A 19,371-nucleotide genomic window follows, 5' to 3' on the forward strand; every position below is an offset into this window, starting at 1 on the left:
TAAAGCTTACAATCCAAATAATCCCTGCTGCTTACTTGTTTCGTGTACAATAACAAACTTCCAACTTTATTGATTAGTCTCTGGAAGGCTGGATGTGGCTACTATGAACCACAATTGTCTTAAGATGACTTTTTTTGAATCTTATGTTTTATAAAAATCTGATACTGGTATCTGAATGAAAGCATTCTGGAATTAAACTGTTACTAACTCCTGTATATTATTGATTTTATTATATAGAAAAATCTCTTTCTGTTGTTTCTGATTTCTTTGTTCAAGTTGTACATTCGATCTCCATTTTTATCATCATTAAGAAATTTAGTTGACTCCACTTCTAATACAATAACATTTTTATACCTTACAAAGGGCAGCTAACTTAGTTCGTTGTGATTAGGTCATTTTTCACTTTCGTATTTATTTATTTATCGGAATTTAGGCTCATTTGTACGCTTGGTTCATATTAGTACATTATCAGGTTATCCTGCAGTATCTAATAAGAACTTGACGTGTACGCAGCAAATAGAATAACGCTTCCAGGGTCTAACTCCAATTACCTCTGCGTGTGTGGATTTATTCTTGATCAGGGCTTCACCATCTAAAGATTAACGGAACAATTTCCGTTAGACACGATGTCATCATGGTTTGTAGATGTTATTTAGGTTTGCTAGATTTATTGAGTTTTATTTTCCAGCTAGGTGATAATAGGGGGAAATCTTATAAGAGTATTTTTAATTTTCTTAATCCAGCTGAGCTTGAATTTTCGTATTGGAAATCCTGAGTGCAGAGTAGCTGTGATAGCCTTCCGATGCACACATCTGCCTAGGACAAGCGAAACGTTTAAACTCAAATCTTGTTAGCTTTTCTCGTGATGGTGGCACTAGTTTTACTCTCCCATATCTAGGCTATTTTTAATCCTAAAAATATCATATGCATCAAGATCCTGTAAACGTTTAATGTAAATCATGTAAAATTCTAAAATAAGCATGATCAGAATTAATTTTATAAAAACTTTTAAAATGCAAGTTTATTGGGCGTGACGTAATCACGCCCACTAACGAAAAGGCTGGAAATTGAGAAACTCGTTCTGGAGACGACCAAACATCGAACTTGCAAGCCAGTTCGGGCCTCCACCAAGCGGGAGGTGCTCTCTCACACTGGATGGCGAAAATTGCTAGCCACTCAAGATTTTAATAAACATCCTTGTGAGAGTGGGATTCGTACCAATAGCCTGTCAGTAGGGATGGAAGTTGTTACCGAAATTAATCGATTATATTATGTTAGGTTGCAGATTAGATAATGTGATCCATCCTTAAAATCTCTGTGTTCTATTTGGAATCTGGATTGCTATTTGTAATATTTTTTTTCATAAGAATTTTTAGTTCGCGAGAATAAGATGGAATAATCAGATGGAAACAAAGTTGCATTATATTTATGCGTTTGGGGAAATGTTTTCATGCCTTTTAAACAGTCCTATGGATATTTATTAAAGCTACAATTATAAATAAAATGATTACAAATGCAAAATTTGGGGGTTGGATTATCGGGAATAATTCTCATTTTTTTGTAGTTTTCCCATCTTGCTTCCACCTCAGCTTGTTTTAGCCAACTTGTAGAAACACGTAGTTGGTTTTAAAATAAGCACAATTCGCCAATATCGTTTATATCGTTTATAAAAGCATGTTTGCATTTCTTTCACGCCATCTTTGTTCTACTGGAATTTTCCATGGCCAAACTGATTGTAAACTACTCTTAGTGTCTAATAAAGCGCTCACGAAATCGCCAATTAAGTTGGTGTTGTCACTGCGATTAATTCGTTAAAGTTCACATCATTTAATTTAACTTAATGGTAAACTAATTTTTGCTGGATGTGATGGTGTAATCAGGAGGTACATCTACAACTGAAAAGCCACATTTCGAAACACTGGGAATAGTCATTCACATAAAATACGAACGTATATTTGGATACCGAATGGTTCGACGAGGAAAGTTTTTTGTGCTTTAGTGGAAACGACATGTAGCTATAGGCTGGAAAAACCTGTGTCCGAATCCGTACCGAATCTTAAAGGATATTTCAATAGTTGGTTTGGAGGACTGCCAGAAGTCTGCTTTTTTTACTTCCGTAGAATAAACAGTGTCAGGGTTAAAAACACGCAATTAGTAATATACACGAAATCATTCGTAACACCACAAAGTACAATCTTACATGACTGTTCATATCACAGTATTGTTTATGTATAGTACTGACAGTGACCCGAAGTTGTTGAGCTTATTCGGAAACAATGCTATTATCTCCTCCGCTTCTTTTTCTTAAACACACACGTCGTCTTTTTTATCACTTTAAACAATTTGTTATAGGGGAAAAATGAAATAGTTCTTCATTTGGGAAGTGCACTCTCTTTCCTTCATATGCAGTGATACTAAGGCACATGTTCTTCCGGATTTTCGTACTATATTGAAAAACTGTACAGAAGATGTGGTAATAACCAACTTATCGGAACAAGTACATATTTGAGTGAATTTATTTTCTATTGCCATATTTTCACTATGGAATTTTTTTTAAAAAAAATCAGCTACTACTCCAATCAATCAATGGCTGAATTTCCAACTGTGCAATAATTTGACGAATTACATTATTTTCTATTCAAGCCGATTTTTTGAACGACGTCAACACGAGAAGGCAAATCAATAAAATGGTGAAAGGAATACCCTTCGACAAATGCGCAGTTACCAGAACTTCTGACTAGTTATTGAGGACAAATATTAGTTTGAATCTACCAGAATAGTAATTCATTTATTTATTATTATCAGAATATTAATTCTTCCACCCATTCTGCCGTGAAACAGAAGATTAATATCTGATTCTTGGTAGTAATTCATTAGTCATCTTCACCTCATTTTTTCAACAATACCTGCATTATGAAAATACCAGACTTTGTCCAAGTAGCGAGCCATTGCGCCTTTATTTTCTAGTTCTTCACAAGTTTCTGATGATTACTGTTGGTAACACGAATCGAGAGCACATCATACAGAATGTCGGATAATAGGTACATTTTTAGAACGTCAGTAGCCAAATGTGCGGACATTCCTAGACGAATGTTATTACTTCGTTCACAGGGCACTGGTGTATGAAGGGAGAAGAGACTGGAAATAATATAATCTGCATAGTTACAGCTTGAGAGCTCTAACTGGACATTTAAAGAATTGCGGTATCATAAAGTTAACTTCTCGTTTTAAATCAAGCTGAAAAAATATCGAAACTTTTAATAAATTAAACATAAAATGATTATATTTTATATAGAACAGTTTGATTTTAAAAGATAATGACCATACTGTAAACGTTGACGCTTACCGTGAGTCAGACACCTGCTTTTTCTCGGCTGGGAGGGTTAAAAGTGACCAGTTAGAGATTCTGAAAAAGAGTTACGACAGTTTTTCTGGATAAATTGAAATGCAGTCAATTATTTACTTAATTTCAACTAAAACTTTGCATTAATGTTAATTAACATTTAGAAGTATGAATACTTGAATAATTTTTTATTCCGGAAGTTCAAAGTCATTTACATTAGTAATGAACAAAATAAAAGTTAAAATATTTTAATTAGTGTAAAATTAATTAGAAATTCGCAAGACAATCGCAAATTTATTTTTGGAAATTGAAACTGACTTCCTATGAACCAAATTGCTTAAACGAATGGAGCGCTTTAAATGTGCATAAGTACCGTCATAAAATTTCTTTTAAATACAAAGTTAAGGTATTGCTAAATTTAGAAACAGAAATAAATCTTAAATTGCAATTAGGATTTCGATTTTAAAAATTCTCTCTCTCTCGCATACCTGTTTTTTTTTTCTTTTCGCTTTGCATAGAGTAAGAGTTGCTTTATAATATGTCTTGCCTTGTGTTGTCACGGTTTCAAGTCTGATTCTCTGATAGTCTCCTTACTCCATGCAGTTGATTTGAAACCCTTGAGAAAAGCAAGCAGCCACGTGGATGTCCACACCCTGCGCGTGCCGCTTAAAGAGATTGTCTGTTACTTGTCGCTTCTAGAAGGCGGAAGGCCAGAAGACAAACTAGAGTGTAAGTATATATTTCTTTTCCTTCTTTACCTCGTTTTTGCTAATTTCTCATTTCACGTAATTTACAAACACCCTTCCTTATTTGAATTGTCAGCGTCTAAGTACCATACGTATGAAAAACTGTCACATAATCGTTCTGTGCCATTGTATGACAATTTATGTTTATGGTACACATAAATCTAGACCGTGAAACAAAAACGCATTCCTTCCAGCGCCGTGATATCCGCAGTTTTACCTTCAGCCGTACTCCTCTGCAAATTGTTTTAATACAAATAGGAGGTGTGCGAGAAACGTTTGATATTTTCTCGAAGCTGGTGAAAACCGTTTCCCGCGCAGTATGTCCTAATAAATTCTGTTCCGTAGGAACGTTCTTTAGTGATGCATTAAAGCCAACAACTTGTGATGTATTCTTATTCCACACGGCAAGATGAACTGTGTTTTTTCACCTCGCATCTTAAAGTTTAAAAAAGGGGAAGTCAATTCAACAAGTAATCTGCCATTGCACAGCCACTATTTGAAGGGGTGAATAAATATTTACAGAACAGTAATACTGCGAATTACTAGACCTGTGTGTAGAAAACATAGAAAACACTTCATTACGAACTTTCTTCACTAAAGCGACCGTAGCGTAACTGATCTGTTTTTCTACAGAGTATAAAAGACGAACAAACAAATTATTCCTTAGCACAAGAATCAACTGATTACAGCGGCAAATATATAAATTTATATATCCGCTGTTTAATTTCTATTAAACATTTTATAATTTCAAATTCTTAATTAAAACGTTTAATAACTCTGATCAGAAGAAACATTATGCTAGACGTTGATATAGTATTTTAATGAACATTATTGCTAAATATCTTACTTGCGAGTAATTAATGTCAAATTTTGAGGTCTATAAAGGAAATCAGAGGCGGGCGCGATATGTTACACGCTAAACGATGAGTCAACTGAAAGAGTTGACAGCGTTTCATTGGAAATGACAGTCGAATATCATTTTTGTGAAAATGTCTGTGCTGTTGCGCAACGCTTATTCATTCTCTGGTTCACAGTTGATAGTCGTAGAAATCAAGGTATACAAACTGAGCCCAAAATTTGACCACGGAGACCTAATATACTGATCAGGAGCTAACACTTCTTGAGGCGAGGATTACCTCATTTCGTCATGATGTTCAAGGTATTTTGTGACTAAATAATACCATTAGTTATTTTCTTAACAAGTAGCTATTCGTCACGAATTTGTCTCTTAACAACAAATGCGCACTATCAGTTGGCGTGGGCAAATGGTATATAAATCTAGACTGTGGAGCAATTGAAAATGACAAGCTACTCTACGTATGGAAGATATTGGAGAATGTTTTTGACTTCGGTGTGCTGTGCCAGCGATGATGTCACTGTAAATGACGCGGGATTGTTTCTCCTGGCGAAGATTAGGTCTACTAATCGTAGTGCATGGAATTGTGCATTTGGGCTGCACACTGATGATGATGATCTGGACAATTGCATATGTCCTACATTATGTTATTGGTCCTTACACCTTTCAGGACGATAACATTCTATGTGACAAAGCAAATGTTGTAAGATAACGTCGTTTGTAGATACCATGGAAATATTTCAATAGCCAGTAACAGAATCTAGAATTAAAGCCAATTAAAAAAATAGTGTGAGGGTGGAAACGCAAAATAAGATGCCAATTGCAGTTAAACGTGAGTGAAAGATCAGTTTATTACGGTCAGTTTTTTCATTTTATCTCAAAGAATTGCCTTACTAAAAATGCCCGTTGTCGTGCTAAATATTTGCTAAGAATAAATAATCATCCGATTGGAAACTCTCCGGAAATTATAACTGACGTAGTTCACATAAACCATTATTATCTTTACAATTGTGAATTTCTGGAATTCACAAACGGAGCATCCCTTATCCAGAAAATAGAAGTCGGTAGCATCGGATCGTAGTTTTATGAACGAACCTTCCCACTCCTCATCCGACTAGCTACCCACCTATTAGTTCTAAATGGAAACAAATATGCAGAAGTACATATTTGTTATAATTATAACGAATTCATAATATGAAAAAACAAAAATTCAGCACATCTGGATTAGAAGAAACTATACACACAATATTTTCTCAGTTTGATAATCAATTAAAGACCCTGAATTATTTCTGTTTTATCCTTTCCCTACTTGTACAAGTGTATTTTGAGACGACTCTGTTCCAAATAAGAAGAGAAAAAAAAACTTTTTCTCATCGTTATTTTAAACTGAATGCTGTATACATCGTTTTCAAATCTAATTGCTTTTTCTCTTTCTAGTTACATTTCGTTTATATGACACGGACGGAAACGGGTATCTTGACAACAACGTGAGTATATCTTGTTACTACGTTTTCTTATATACTTCATTAACCATTTTGGAATATTGCTGTCTTAGCCAGCAGTTTAATAACGCCGAAAGTCTGAATATCAAGTAAAATGATTCAAAATTTTTGAATTACTCCAATTTTCTGTTTCTTTACAAATGATTCAATACTGGTCAATACCACTAAGCATTTGCCTGTGCTCAAAAATCCACTTACTCGGTTTTTATCACCCTTTCGCTCTCTTTATCCATACTACAACTTTACTAACCTGTTAATTTTAACCCAAGAGTTAGAGAACCAGCGCAAAAGTTTAATTTTAATCAATTAGCGAACATCACAAGTATGCTGTACTCGTGATGATTGCTTAGAAATAGGCCAACAATGAAGTATTCTGCGAGCCTTAATGCGCCTATGACATTCAGGATGTGTTCTTCGCCTGGAATAGTGTGGCGGTATTATCCGTGGCAGTAACAAATTGTATTTCATGTGTCAAGCATCGTGATAACATCGTGATTTTGGTAATTTTATGGCAACAAATTGCTTTACCAAAACAGCTCTTCATAATGGCCGCAAGCTGCATTCGGATAGGGAGCGTAATCACAGAGAGCAGCAGCGTAAAATCGACTCGCCAGCAGTGCAGAGATTAAAAGGGATATTAAACCTGAAATAACTTAACCACTTAAAATGTCAGCCATATATTTTTATCAGCCATGAACGAACACACTATGAACGATCATCGTTGAGCAGAACACCGTATAATGCCAAAGCATGGTCATTGGTGATCGATAAGCCATTAATCGCATCGACTGCGACATATACGCCATTCCAATAATCTCAACGCGGAATTAAGTATTTTAGATAAGTCGGTATCACAATTTCGAAGGAAAACAAACTGAATTGGCATAGAACAGCAATCTCCACGGCAAAATACGTAAACTAATTTCATGCTCTCCACTTGTATTTTTCCCCTAAATGTTCACCCTATCCCATGAAAAATATGGATAATAATTCCATTCTTTCTAAACGCATTTTGTACTAATTCTGCATATTAAGTAAAATCATATAGATATAGAATTTCTTGTTCAAAGGTACACTTTTCTGAGAGTCGCTTAAGGGAAATTTTAAGTATATATATATTAAAGCTTGAAGTTTGTATGATAAAAAAAATCTTGTGTATTTTTGAAGCCGTTTCGCTAGTACCAGAATGATAGTTCATAAGATAAGTTGAAAGGTAGTAATGATGATTAAGCCTAAGTATATTCTTATGTAGAGATAAGTGGATTATTTAAGAAATTATTTTAATGTGAATTTGACCCACGAAAGTTTGGGAACCTCTTGTACATTTTACACCATGGGCATGCTAAGATTAGATAGTCTGAAAACCCTGCTCTCGAGACCTAGCATGGGATTTTATTGAAAGCTAGAGTGGCTTGAAGAAACAGAGTGGTGGTGGAAATCTCGTACAAGGCGATAAAATTCATCTGCCATGCCTTCATGTGGGAGCCTCTTGGCTGGAGAGAGAGAGAGGGGAGACGATCTCCTTCCAGCTAACCAAGCCGCAATTGAATGCGAAGTGCATGTTCGATTCCATTTCCAATATATGTATTTGATAATCAAAAATTCTTTTTGCTACTTTGAGAGTGTTTATTTCAACGTGTAATTCTCGTAGTTATTCACAATCAAAATATCAATTACTTGTTGGGCTAGTACAATTGCCTATTACGACACCAACTAGTAAGAGACTCGCCACACACACACACACACACACACACACACACACAGTTCAGAACTGTTCTATTCCGTTAATGGTCCTCTAAAAGGGACAAGTGAAATTTTAACGGAAGGAATTTTTATCACTTCCACATTGGATAACTGTGACTTGTCTTTTTGGTAATGTCGATTAGAAAAATTTAATGTTCTCGAGAATTTCTTTTTCTTTCCGTGGGCAATCGTGAAGAGAAGAGTTATTCTTGCCCGTACTTTAGACATTATGGAACTTTGTAATATTGATCATACTTTGAATTATATTTTCTGGAAATGTTTAACATTATTTAAAACGTAAAAATAAAAGCGCTCATTTTAAACTGTGGGACCATCAACGGAAATCACTGAACAGTCCATTCGGTATGTGAATTAGTCATGTCTATGTTTGTTCGTCAAAAGAAACTGAATCAAATAGATCAATTATGTAGCGATCTCATATAATTATACCTATGATGACGTAGTTTCCTAGAACGATATTTTGAAGCATAGTCGAAGAATTTAGTACACGAAAGACCATCACGTCGTCGGGGGTAGCGATAAACAAGAGATTTTTACCTAATTTGAGATTTCAATGGAATAGTTTTTTTAGGAATTTTTAACATTAACTATTTAGCGAATAATCAATTCTCGAGTCATTCCAGGCGAAATCATCAGGTCATTTCTGATTTCGATGAAGGCGGTTTAATTTTTTAACCTATCCATGACGTAGATTTTTCCTTGCATATTACAAGATTAATTATGGCAGGCTGTTTTATTCAGAGTATCCACAGAATTTTCAAAATTTCGGAGTGTTTGCAAATTAATCACAGCTTCCAGAATGTCCAGCTTCTGATTTTTCACTGCCATTTTAATGCTCGAAGTGGTGCTTTTTGATATCTTGTTTGCGTTTTCAGACAAACTATTTTTACAAGATGGCAGCAAGGCTGTCCTGAGTGCTTTTTTTCCTGACTCTGTAAGCCCCAGGTTGAATCTACAAGTCTGATATTTTTGCGCACTTTATGCACACATTGTAGTGGAATATGAATGCCCAAAATCACATTTAAATGCTTTCTTATATGAAAATAATTGCTTTAAAATTTGAAATAAATAAAATTAAAACAACTGACTATGAATTCAACCATAAAATGTTGTGGAGGACCAAATAAAAATTGATTTTTATGATAGATAATTCTGATAGTATTGCTATAAAGCAAATTTGGTCCCATTCTTATTTTCATCCCTCCCGTCCCCCAGCGTAGACAGTCCTTTTTGAAAAGGAAACCGAGTACATCCGCTCACCAAGACATTTTAAAACCTCCTGAGTGGTGTGAAATGTGCAAATGACATGTTGAGTGCTTTTCGTGTCACCAGCAAGCATTAGTGTAAAAGTAAATAAAACATTAAAAATACTTTTTTTAATACCAGTAACATTCTATGCGGGCAATGTAACTGCATATTGCTAGTTTATAAAGAACAGGTTCACACAAATTGGAAGTGCTTATAAAGTTTTGTGCCATTTTAACCAGTTTTACTTAGCTAGGCATTAACTGACCACTTAAATGAATTGCATTTTCCCTCAAAGGATAACATCTCGTAAGTTTTAACTTTAATAGTTATCATCATAAACACAGCACGCAATCATTCAGTAGTGGTGAAATAACCTTTTATGCTCGAGTGACTGCAACGACTCCAAAGCTTTCTTATGCTAAATAAGTAGTGGACAGCAACATTTTTCTCATCAACGGAGCCATAACTAATACATTCTTATAATGGCGGTTTTCTCTGATTTTTCAGATCTTCTTTAAGCAGCTTGCCTTCATGTTTAACATGAAGCGGGATACAAAAAAGAATTATACCAGCAGTGCTGCTAGAAAAGAAGTTGAACAAACATAGTTTGAGGTGGCAATATGTGATTTTTAATAGTCTTTTGCAAGTTTACCTTTGTTGCCAACTGATTTAAAGGTCCTTCCCCTCCTCTCAGCATCATCCCAAAGTGCTTTAACCTTGTGACCGGGCAAAAAAGTGCCACTCTACAAATAAACGAAAACCATCTTTGTGGTTAACAAAGTTATTTTGAAGCATTTATATTTTTACTTTGTCAGTTTCCATTGTTATGGCATAAAAATGGCATGATTGAGGAGCGGGAAAACTAAAAAGATGCAAGAAAAAATTGCGATTTTCTTCACTTTCAAAAGGCTATATAAACTGAAGAAATGAAAATAATAATAAAAACTTGACTTTTACAAACTCTGAGGCTTTTTTTTTTTCATATAATAGAATGAATAATATGGTTGGGGTATATGTATTCCAATTACGTATATAAATAAACACACAAAAAAAATCAGACTTGCATTTTCCGCATACGGCTTGCATATCAGACAACAAAATGAGGGAAAAACACACGTGGTTCTCCTAAGGCGGATAGCCGCTATCGTGAAAACTGTTATAATTAATAGTATATCAGGAAAATGGAAAAAAAATTCTTTTTATCTAAAGTGTAGTGTGATCAAATACCGCAATTATCAAAATACAAAATTATGCAGCTTAAATTTCATTACTAATTTGATAATTTCACATGTAATATGAAATGAAATTAATTCCGTATTTTTTGTTCCTTGCTTCGTGTTTTTGTTCACATTCAAAAGGACCATTGACTGAGATTTTGTTTGAAACCTTTCAGGACTCCAGTTACTTTTTATGTGATTCTCACTCCCGAAAGGTTGTATGCATATAGCACATTAGACTAAGGATTTTTATTCTATTTTTTCTATTTTTATTAAAAGGAGATTTCGAGTTAAGGATTATCCAACATTGATTCGATATGTTTTCCAAAAATGCCATTAATAGTTTCGATATTGATAGTGGATTTGTCACCAGTTAACTCTCATTTGCATAGTTATTTGTAAATGAACTTTTTTGCAATTTATTGTACTAACAGGTTTTGTTTTCGCATAACAGGTTTTGTTTTACACGATTTTGCCTGCTGATTGGAGTCAATTTTTCTTTCCAGAAAACACTTGATGCCTTTTCTGCTATATGATTATTTAAACGATTTCTTTCTTTCTTTTTTTTTTTCTTTCTTCGACATCTCATTTTCTGTTAATGTCCACTGATAAAACTCATTTAGTAGCATCCTGTTAATGATTCTACTCATCCAAAAGCACTAAAGTATTTGGCAATAATATAAAAACAAATTAAAATTCTTGAGTAGCTAGAGTTAATATTAAGTTGGAGTTAATCTTCCTTTAAAGTTCATAAAATTCACAGTTTGAAAAAGAGATTACCGTAAGCGCAAAATATATTAACGTTATCATGTTTTTATTTTGATGGGAGGTTTCCTTAATTTATTTTCCTACGAACTTGTAAAACCGTCATAACCTTGGATGTGTAATATTTTAACACTTTCATTATAATAATTTTAATGGATCACTATTCTTAAGAATGCATTAATAATTCTGCATAGAGAAATTTAAGGAAATGATTTCTTTTTATTGTAGGAAATGGACTGCATAGTAAACCAAATGATGACTGTGGCCGAATATCTCGGATGGGATGTAACAGAATTGAAACCGGTAAGCACTTAATACTGACTGTGGACAACTGACATATCGAAACTTGTTTTCGTATTTTATCATTCTTATAATTAAGTGAAAATGCGCAATAGAATTCTCACTTAATCATTAAACGATGAATGCAGGAGTGAATTTAAATTATAGAATCGTACCTGACTTGAACTAAGCAGAATTTTTGAGCGAACCATTTAATGTGCGTTCTCGACAGTACTATCTACTGCGTTGCGTTTTACGCAAAAATTCCTTCTCCGTACAAAAGGGATGTTGAAGTAATCCAGCATAGCTGTTTGATACGTGTTAGCATACTCAAATAACGCGGGGTTGTGATTTAATGAATTTTTCGTCACAGTGAGAGGATGAAAGCGAATTAATTGCGTGCCTCCCTAATGAATCAGCACTTCTGTGTGAATAATAAGTAATCGATTTTGGAAAGATTCCGTGCCGCTAGCTAGGACGACCATATTTCTTTCATAAATTGAAGTAGTGCTTCGGGCTAGATGAGCTCTCACCCGCGTCGTCTTTTGATCAGACGTGGTGTTAGATCCTCGGTACAGAGTCTAGATGATACATGGCTATTTTTCACTGCTGTGAATTAATGGAAGCAAATTCTAAGACAACGCTGGTAATACAGGCCCTGCTTGTTTTATTTATAGTGCGAGATGCAGACTAGAACGTATTATGCAAAAATCCCATATATCATTTTCAGAGTATTAAATTTTTGACGTCCATTAAGTCGGCAGAAACCATTGTTAACGTGGCAGTAAAATGTCGAAAGAACAGTGGTATTGTACCATGTCAAAGTGATATACAGTATTTATTATCTTTCATAATTGTATGTCTTTGGTTTACCAGTTTTACTAGTCTTGAGATAAAGCCTAATTCAGTTTCTTGCAGTAAAGATCTTTTTTCACGTCAATATATGCTTCTACTTCCCAATCTCCCGCAGACTCTTTCTCGGTTTTCTACTTCTGAGATAGTGCTGTGCTGGCGATCATTAGCATTCTCTTCATCTGATCCATTTTATCGCTTGGAAGACTACGTATTGTAGTCTCTGCATCAGTTATGGTCATTTCTTTATAGGGAATTTATTCCATCTCATTCTTCTTTCTCAGATTAAAACCGCTGATGCTAACTAGTAGATTTTTTACACCTCGTGGGAATTAGCTCCTCAAAGAACTTTGTATGTCTTTCGTGTGGCAAATAAATATTATCACGTTCCTGATGAAAGTGCAGTATCGAATATTATGTCCATTTGAAAGCGATACAGCCGAGTCAATGGAAAATAAAATGAATCAACCAAGTTGGATATACACAGCTGAATACCCAATTCTGTCATCCGTTATAAGCTGTGTTCCTTCTGCGAAACCAAAATTATATTTCCTAAATTTTCGCACCCATCAAACTGACAGACGCGTGTGTGGTGTTCGGAAGAAACTGGTGATTAATTATTCGTTGTTTATACATTCCTTTTGCTCCTTCTGGTTTCGTTTCTATTCCTGTCTGCGTTATTACTGCATGAGGTACATTTATCAAGCACCTGAGTTATCCCTCCTGTTCGTGGTGCAAGTACTGAAATAATTAGAGAACAAAGAAAAACCAACAACGAATGAAATATGTGCTTCTATCCAGATATATCTCGCTACCAATTTATCGTGAAGAGAACCCAATAAACAACGCATTCTCAGACTCGGAGGTTGGAGAAGGATGGAAGATATGTGTGAGTAAATAGATCGCTTGTCAGACCGAAATCCTGCTGCTCTGCCTGTAAATGTTCATAGACCTCAGCCTACTTAACGCATCTTATGAAGCCTTTCTATCTTGTTGAATGATTCCGATTGTCAAAACATATCAGAAGTTCTTAGAAAAGGAGGACTAGTGAAGTCATTGATAATCTGTTTCTTATACGAGTATATTAAAAATAATTTCAGGGAAAGAAACTTGTTTTGTTCTGTTTATCTGACTGTTCTATTTAGGTGGCATCGAGTTCTAAGCAGGAGAATGTGGCGCCATCTGACGCGATCAGTTTGCAATATTTCGTAAAAAGGTGACGAAGAGTGCATGAAAGACCAATTTTTATAAAGGAACGAATGCATGAGTGAGAAGAACGTTGCAATATTTTTCATTTTAAAACGAAAGAATTTTTTCTGTTCATGTAAAATAAAAACGAAAATAACTCATGTTTCCTACATTATTTAAACACGCATCCCTAAATCATTCAGTCTCCTTTGCAATTCTTTTCATATACGAACTTACCCCGAATATCCGTAGAAATGCTAAAATATTGATAATGTAAGTTCATGAATAATTTTGAATAGCAGTTGGTGTCGATACTGACTGCATGCTTTGATATTCTGTTTGTGGTAGCATATCCAAATGCCTCACTATAGTAAACAGATTTTCTTCCTATTCCATACTACACACACAAACGTACAACTCACTAGGGATCCTCTCTTTCTAGATCCTGCAGGACATGATGGTGGAGATAGATTACGACGCTGATGGCACAGTATCTCTGGAGGAATGGAAGCGAGGAGGAATGACGACCATCCCTTTGCTCGTTCTACTGGGATTAGACTCGGTAAGTAGCGTAGATTCAGATATTCTTAGAAGGGACACAACCGAACCGTAGGGAATTATTTTTGGTACGACACGACATTAGTTGTCGTAGTGACCCCTAGATGGCGCTGCAGTATGTTTATAGCAATAGTTAACCGATAGATGTTTAACCAGTTAAAAGCAGTTTTATATACATATTGCCAGAAATTTATATATATTATAAGAATTGCTGTGTTTTAATTACACTCCTTATTAGAAAATGCAACTTGCTGTCAAATCCAAATACCAGGGACGATTACCCGGGCTACCGGAAATGTGTGTCTAGCTTTGATTGTTGAATTATTACAATTTTATTATGTGCAGCGAAGTTTTTCCTTAGTTACAACTTTAAATTTAAGACTTTTAATTAAATTTATTGGAATAAGTAAAAAAGAATTTAGGATAAAAGACAGAGCATTAATTTAATGTTTGATACGTTCCATGTGTAATATGTATGGATTAACCAACAGTTCAACTCTCCAACGCTGGCTAATAACGCCCAATATTTAAGTAAAACAGAATCGAACTTGAATGCTGCATCCGTGAGTGCCTCGTTTACTTGACGCCTCGTTTTGTGTAATGCTTTTAAATATAATCATTCGGTTGCAATGCCGTGCGGCAGATTCGTAGTGGTCTCATAATAATAAAGACCTGATTATGTTGTATTGGTCGATATGTGGAAACGCGGCGAATCGACGTAGGAAACAAGTGATTACATAAATAATATGTGTGGGTAATAAAATCATTTGGACTCGGGTTTATTTTTAAGATAGCAATAAATATCTCATTATTACATTTTTTAAAGAGAACCGCATTTTTAAATTACATTCAAAAATGTTTAGGGCCTTTATAATGGTCTGGAAAGAGTCGACAGTGTAAAATTTTAGATTTCAGAGGAGAAAAACTTTAATTTTCAAACCCATGCTTTTTGATTATCAAAGGAATTGGCCACTATGAATTTTATCAAACTACATAGACACAGAATCGTTTCGCCTTCAAAACTGAACTATTTACGAGTATGCAGTGCATGAAAAAGAAAAAAAAATCTGAGTTGTTATGACAGTATGCTCAGGGGCGCGCCGGCAATGTGTGCGACGCACACAGGCCCCAGGATAATAAAGGCGCCAAAGATTTCAGGAGAGGAGGAAACACTTAAAAATATATTATTCATTAATTATATCAAAATAAATTAAATTCGAATTATTTTATAGATTTGTCTCAAGCAAATTATTTATAATCACTTATTCGTTATTATTCCTTAAGATCTTATTTTACTCTGATCCTAGTTCTAACAAGTAAAAACTTTAACTTGCGTGAGTTTACTGTTTACAGGATGACGCGCGTTTGAATTTGTTTAATCTTGTTCACACTCGCATTTGCTCTAAACATATAAGAAAATCTGCTGCAGTTTTTAACTTTATTCTATATTCTGCTGTTATCAGCAGAATATAGGCAACATCTTGCAATGTACCTGAATCATCATGAGAAAAATTTAAATCATTTGAACAATTACAAAAAATGGACAGAATTAATTACATCCTTAAAAAAATAAAACTTGTATTGATCATTTGCAACAAACCGTTTTAGATAATGAAAGGAAACGTTGGTATGAAGTGTTATAAAAAGAATAATTTTTGTAGTACAGGTTTTAGGCAAACAAAATCAAGCTCTTCGTGGTAAAAGTAATAAACTTTACGATCGCAACTTTTTAAAATGCACTGAGATGTTAGAAAAGCTCGATCCTTTTATATCGGAACACACGCGACGTATAGCTAATGATCCTGACTTTAAAAATATGCCCTCATATTTAGGAGATAAAATTCAAAATGAAATACTTTATTGGCATCAAATATTAAAAATAACGTGTTTTTTTTTTTTTTTTTTATATATATATTGGGGGAGGGGTATACAGGCGCCAATTAAAGTTTTGCACACAGGCGCGCCCCTGAGTGTGCTTAAAAATAATATCAAAATCGGTATTTGTGTAACTTAATTACAAAAACGGAAGCAACACAAAATCCAAGTATTTCGTTTCAGCATCTTTTATCTTGATTCCTACAGCATAACTCTGCGTGGCATGCTGGAAGTCAGAATGAGTACAATGTCTATACTAAGTTAATGAGACCACATTCGTTTTATGGTTTCTGCATTTCTCTTTTCATTTTCTGTGCCTTTTTTCATACCGCACTGCTCATCAAATATTATTAATGAATAATGCTCGATACGTTTAAGATCGATATCTTCACTAGGCCAAAGACGTCCAGAAGTTTCATCTCTAGTAGGTTTTATTTTATCCTGCAGGGAAAGTGATTTTATTTGGAAAATGTATATTTATTTTTTTTATATTTTATTATTTTATTTATATGCAAAAGCAACAGGTCGTTAGTGATCGACATGTTGCTGTTAGTAACCACGACTCTTCTGATAGAACCAAAAATCAAACGAACTGACTGACTTAGATTTGCTCAAGTTTTCAACTGATACTCAATTACCTGGTTTCAGATGGAGTCTTTCCTCTCACAAAATAGACAGATGGCAAGTGAAAACACACTTGGATGACATAACGCGCTCTCCTTGTGGTCTTAATTAACTTGACATTAACTTTAAAGACCTGTATGGTAGGCTGAAACTTTGAACATTTTCATAATTCTAATTACATTCTCTGGAACAGAAAGCTATTCCTAAATATCACTGATTGAATGGAATCCAAGATAAATTTCCACGGATTAATAAATCCGTGAAAATTTATCAAATGGAATTTAAATCAGATGGCAAGCAAACAACAAACGGTTACATTGTTTCTAGTTGGCTTTCACTATAATAAAACAATTTTGTATTATTCTTTTGCAAAGAACGGAGTATTTCTAGCTGTTTCTTTTTCCCGAAACAGAATGTAAAAGATGATGGAAACCACGTATGGAGATTGAAGCATTTCAACAGACCAGCTTACTGTAATTTGTGCCTGAACATGTTGGTTGGACTAGGGAAGAAAGGACTCTGTTGCATCTGTAAGTACAATAGCTGTATTGAAGTAAACCTTTCCTTGTAAGGATATCATAACTGTAAAATGATGCTTTACTTTTACCTTTAGTTATCACAAGATGATCAGATAACTTTTAATATTTTTGTTCTCTGATTGCAAATATTCAAAACATTGTCTGGTATGATGTGTAGTTATAACTACATAATCTGATTCAATTTAATGCTTATGCAGCATCAACATTACAACACAAATTGAATCATCAAGAATAAAATGCTATTTATGGTTTCATACAACTAATTATTAATAACAAAAAGGCATACCATAGTAATGAAAACGCCACTGAGCAGTTACACTATTGCTCCCAAGGACAAACTAGGAGTGATAATCCCATTGTCACTCATTGTCCTCCAAATAGCTATCCAGAGTCTCCGTGAATTTAAGGTATTTGCTGCTGCAATATTTTCTAAGTTTATTATTATAACGGATGTCTCCATGGAGTCAGAAGACTCTTCACAGGAGACCCTACATTGACAAACTAACCATTATTCACACAATATCTATCATACTTCTCCTTAAATTCATTAACAGGCAAAGCATTCACAAACACCTCTGACAATGCATTCCACACATTCACCACTCTCCAAGCAAAAAATCTAGTTCTAATGCCCTTGTTAACTATGCTCTTGCACAATTTTCAGGGATGACACCTTCTTCTTCCCCTTCCTGCACTGTACAGAAAAAAGGTGCCAGTATCAATCCTATAAAACCCCTATGCTTCTATTTTATCTCTTTCTCTCTCTCTCTCTTATTAGCTGGTTTATGGAGCTAATCGACCTTCCTCTCTTCATAGGAAACATTCCACAGACCTGCAACAACCTTTGTCACTGACCTCGGGATCCTCTCCACCACTTTATCACCAAGGAATTCAGTTGACCAGATCTGTGCAAAATAGTTCAGATGTGGCTTTATTAATACTTCATGTTCTTCGACAACCATGTAATTTGATGTGCTATTTTTGGATCCTTTGCAGTATGCCCTCTAAACTTCAGTACTCTGACCATAATTACTCCCAAGTCCCTTGTCTCATCAACTTCTTGCAGTTTAGTTCCATCAATATAGTATACTGCATGTGATTTAATCATCCAAAGTGCATCACCTTACACTTAGCCACATTGGCAAGTGAAATCAGATTAACTTTTTCCATTCTGCCGCCAGCATATCAAGTCATCCTGCAAGATATCTACATCGTCTTCATTAAGCTTCTTTCTAATTTTGCATCATCAGCAAACAAGGTGGATATCTTTTATCAAATTATTTCCATTAGCATTAATGTACAAATTAAATAAGAGAGGAAGTACTGAACCATGAGGTATACCACTAGTCACTTTCCTTCTCCTGGACTCATCTCCTCTATAAACCACTCTTTGATATCCTTTCATCAGCCACCCTCTAATCCAAATCACCAGCTTCATATTTGTCCCCATTTTCACTCATGCAATAGAATTCCATGTAGAATCCTATCAAACGCCTTTGCAAAGTTCAGTAGTATCATCAAGCAAGGATTTCCTTTGTTCTACTCCATTATTTTATTATAGAAAGTAAGTCACTAAAACGAGACCTATCTCTCACAAAACCATGTTTTACCCCTTATAAAGTGTCATATTCATATCTACACAGTCCTGAATTCTAATTTTTATCAACTTCTTAAAAACCTTACCCACCACTCCTGATATACTGATCAGCCTATAATTTGCTACTTCTGTCTTGGAGCCTCCCTTATGCAGTGGAATTATTTCCCCCCCCCTCTTTCCACTCTATTGGAACTTTACCAGACCTGTGGCTTAAATTAAACAGCTTGATCAGATGCAGTGCTAATTCTCTTGCAGATTTTCATAACACATGCGCCTATATGCCATCTAATCCTATCTCGGTGTTAGCATTAAGGTTTTGCAATATACTAAGCACCTCTATATCTTCTATCTCTAAGTCTCTCATCAGTCAGTGCCATATTTGGCATTGCAATATCACAACCAAGATGGTATACTTTTG

At 34.8% G+C, this 19,371-nt stretch overlaps 1 protein-coding gene and 1 long non-coding RNA gene across 8 annotated transcripts in view; one reads left to right on the plus strand and one right to left on the minus strand.

The window, feature by feature from the left end:
- Dgk (diacyl glycerol kinase 1) overlaps nt 1-19,371 on the plus strand; it is a 419,112-nt gene that overhangs the window by 319,596 nt on the left and 80,145 nt on the right. For 5 of the 7 annotated variants that reach the window (XM_090405486.1, XM_090405489.1, XM_090405485.1 and 2 more), the window contains 5 exons: nt 3,929-4,072; nt 6,383-6,432; nt 11,670-11,744; nt 14,203-14,322; nt 17,230-17,347. In XM_090405486.1, the coding sequence (XP_090261612.1) occupies nt 3,929-4,072; nt 6,383-6,432; nt 11,670-11,744; nt 14,203-14,322; nt 17,230-17,347 (507 nt within the window). The remainder of the gene's footprint in view (nt 1-3,928; nt 4,073-6,382; nt 6,433-11,669; nt 11,745-14,202; nt 14,323-17,229; nt 17,348-19,371) is intronic. The other 2 variants (XM_090405490.1, XM_090405492.1) reach the window with 1 other exon arrangement.
- Nucleotides 1-19,371, minus strand: part of LOC150098952 (uncharacterized) — a 225,713-nt gene that overhangs the window by 24,345 nt on the left and 181,997 nt on the right. Inside the window, exon 5 of the long non-coding RNA XR_016549524.1 lies at nt 3,347-3,406. This is a non-coding gene — a long non-coding RNA (uncharacterized LOC150098952). The remainder of the gene's footprint in view (nt 1-3,346; nt 3,407-19,371) is intronic.

The sequence above is a fragment of the Typopeltis vanoorti genome, chromosome 15, assembly GCF_054136105.1.
Source record: "Typopeltis vanoorti isolate ZY-2024b chromosome 15, IOZ_Tvanoo_1.0, whole genome shotgun sequence".
NCBI classification, from domain to species: domain Eukaryota; kingdom Metazoa; phylum Arthropoda; class Arachnida; order Uropygi; family Thelyphonidae; genus Typopeltis; species Typopeltis vanoorti.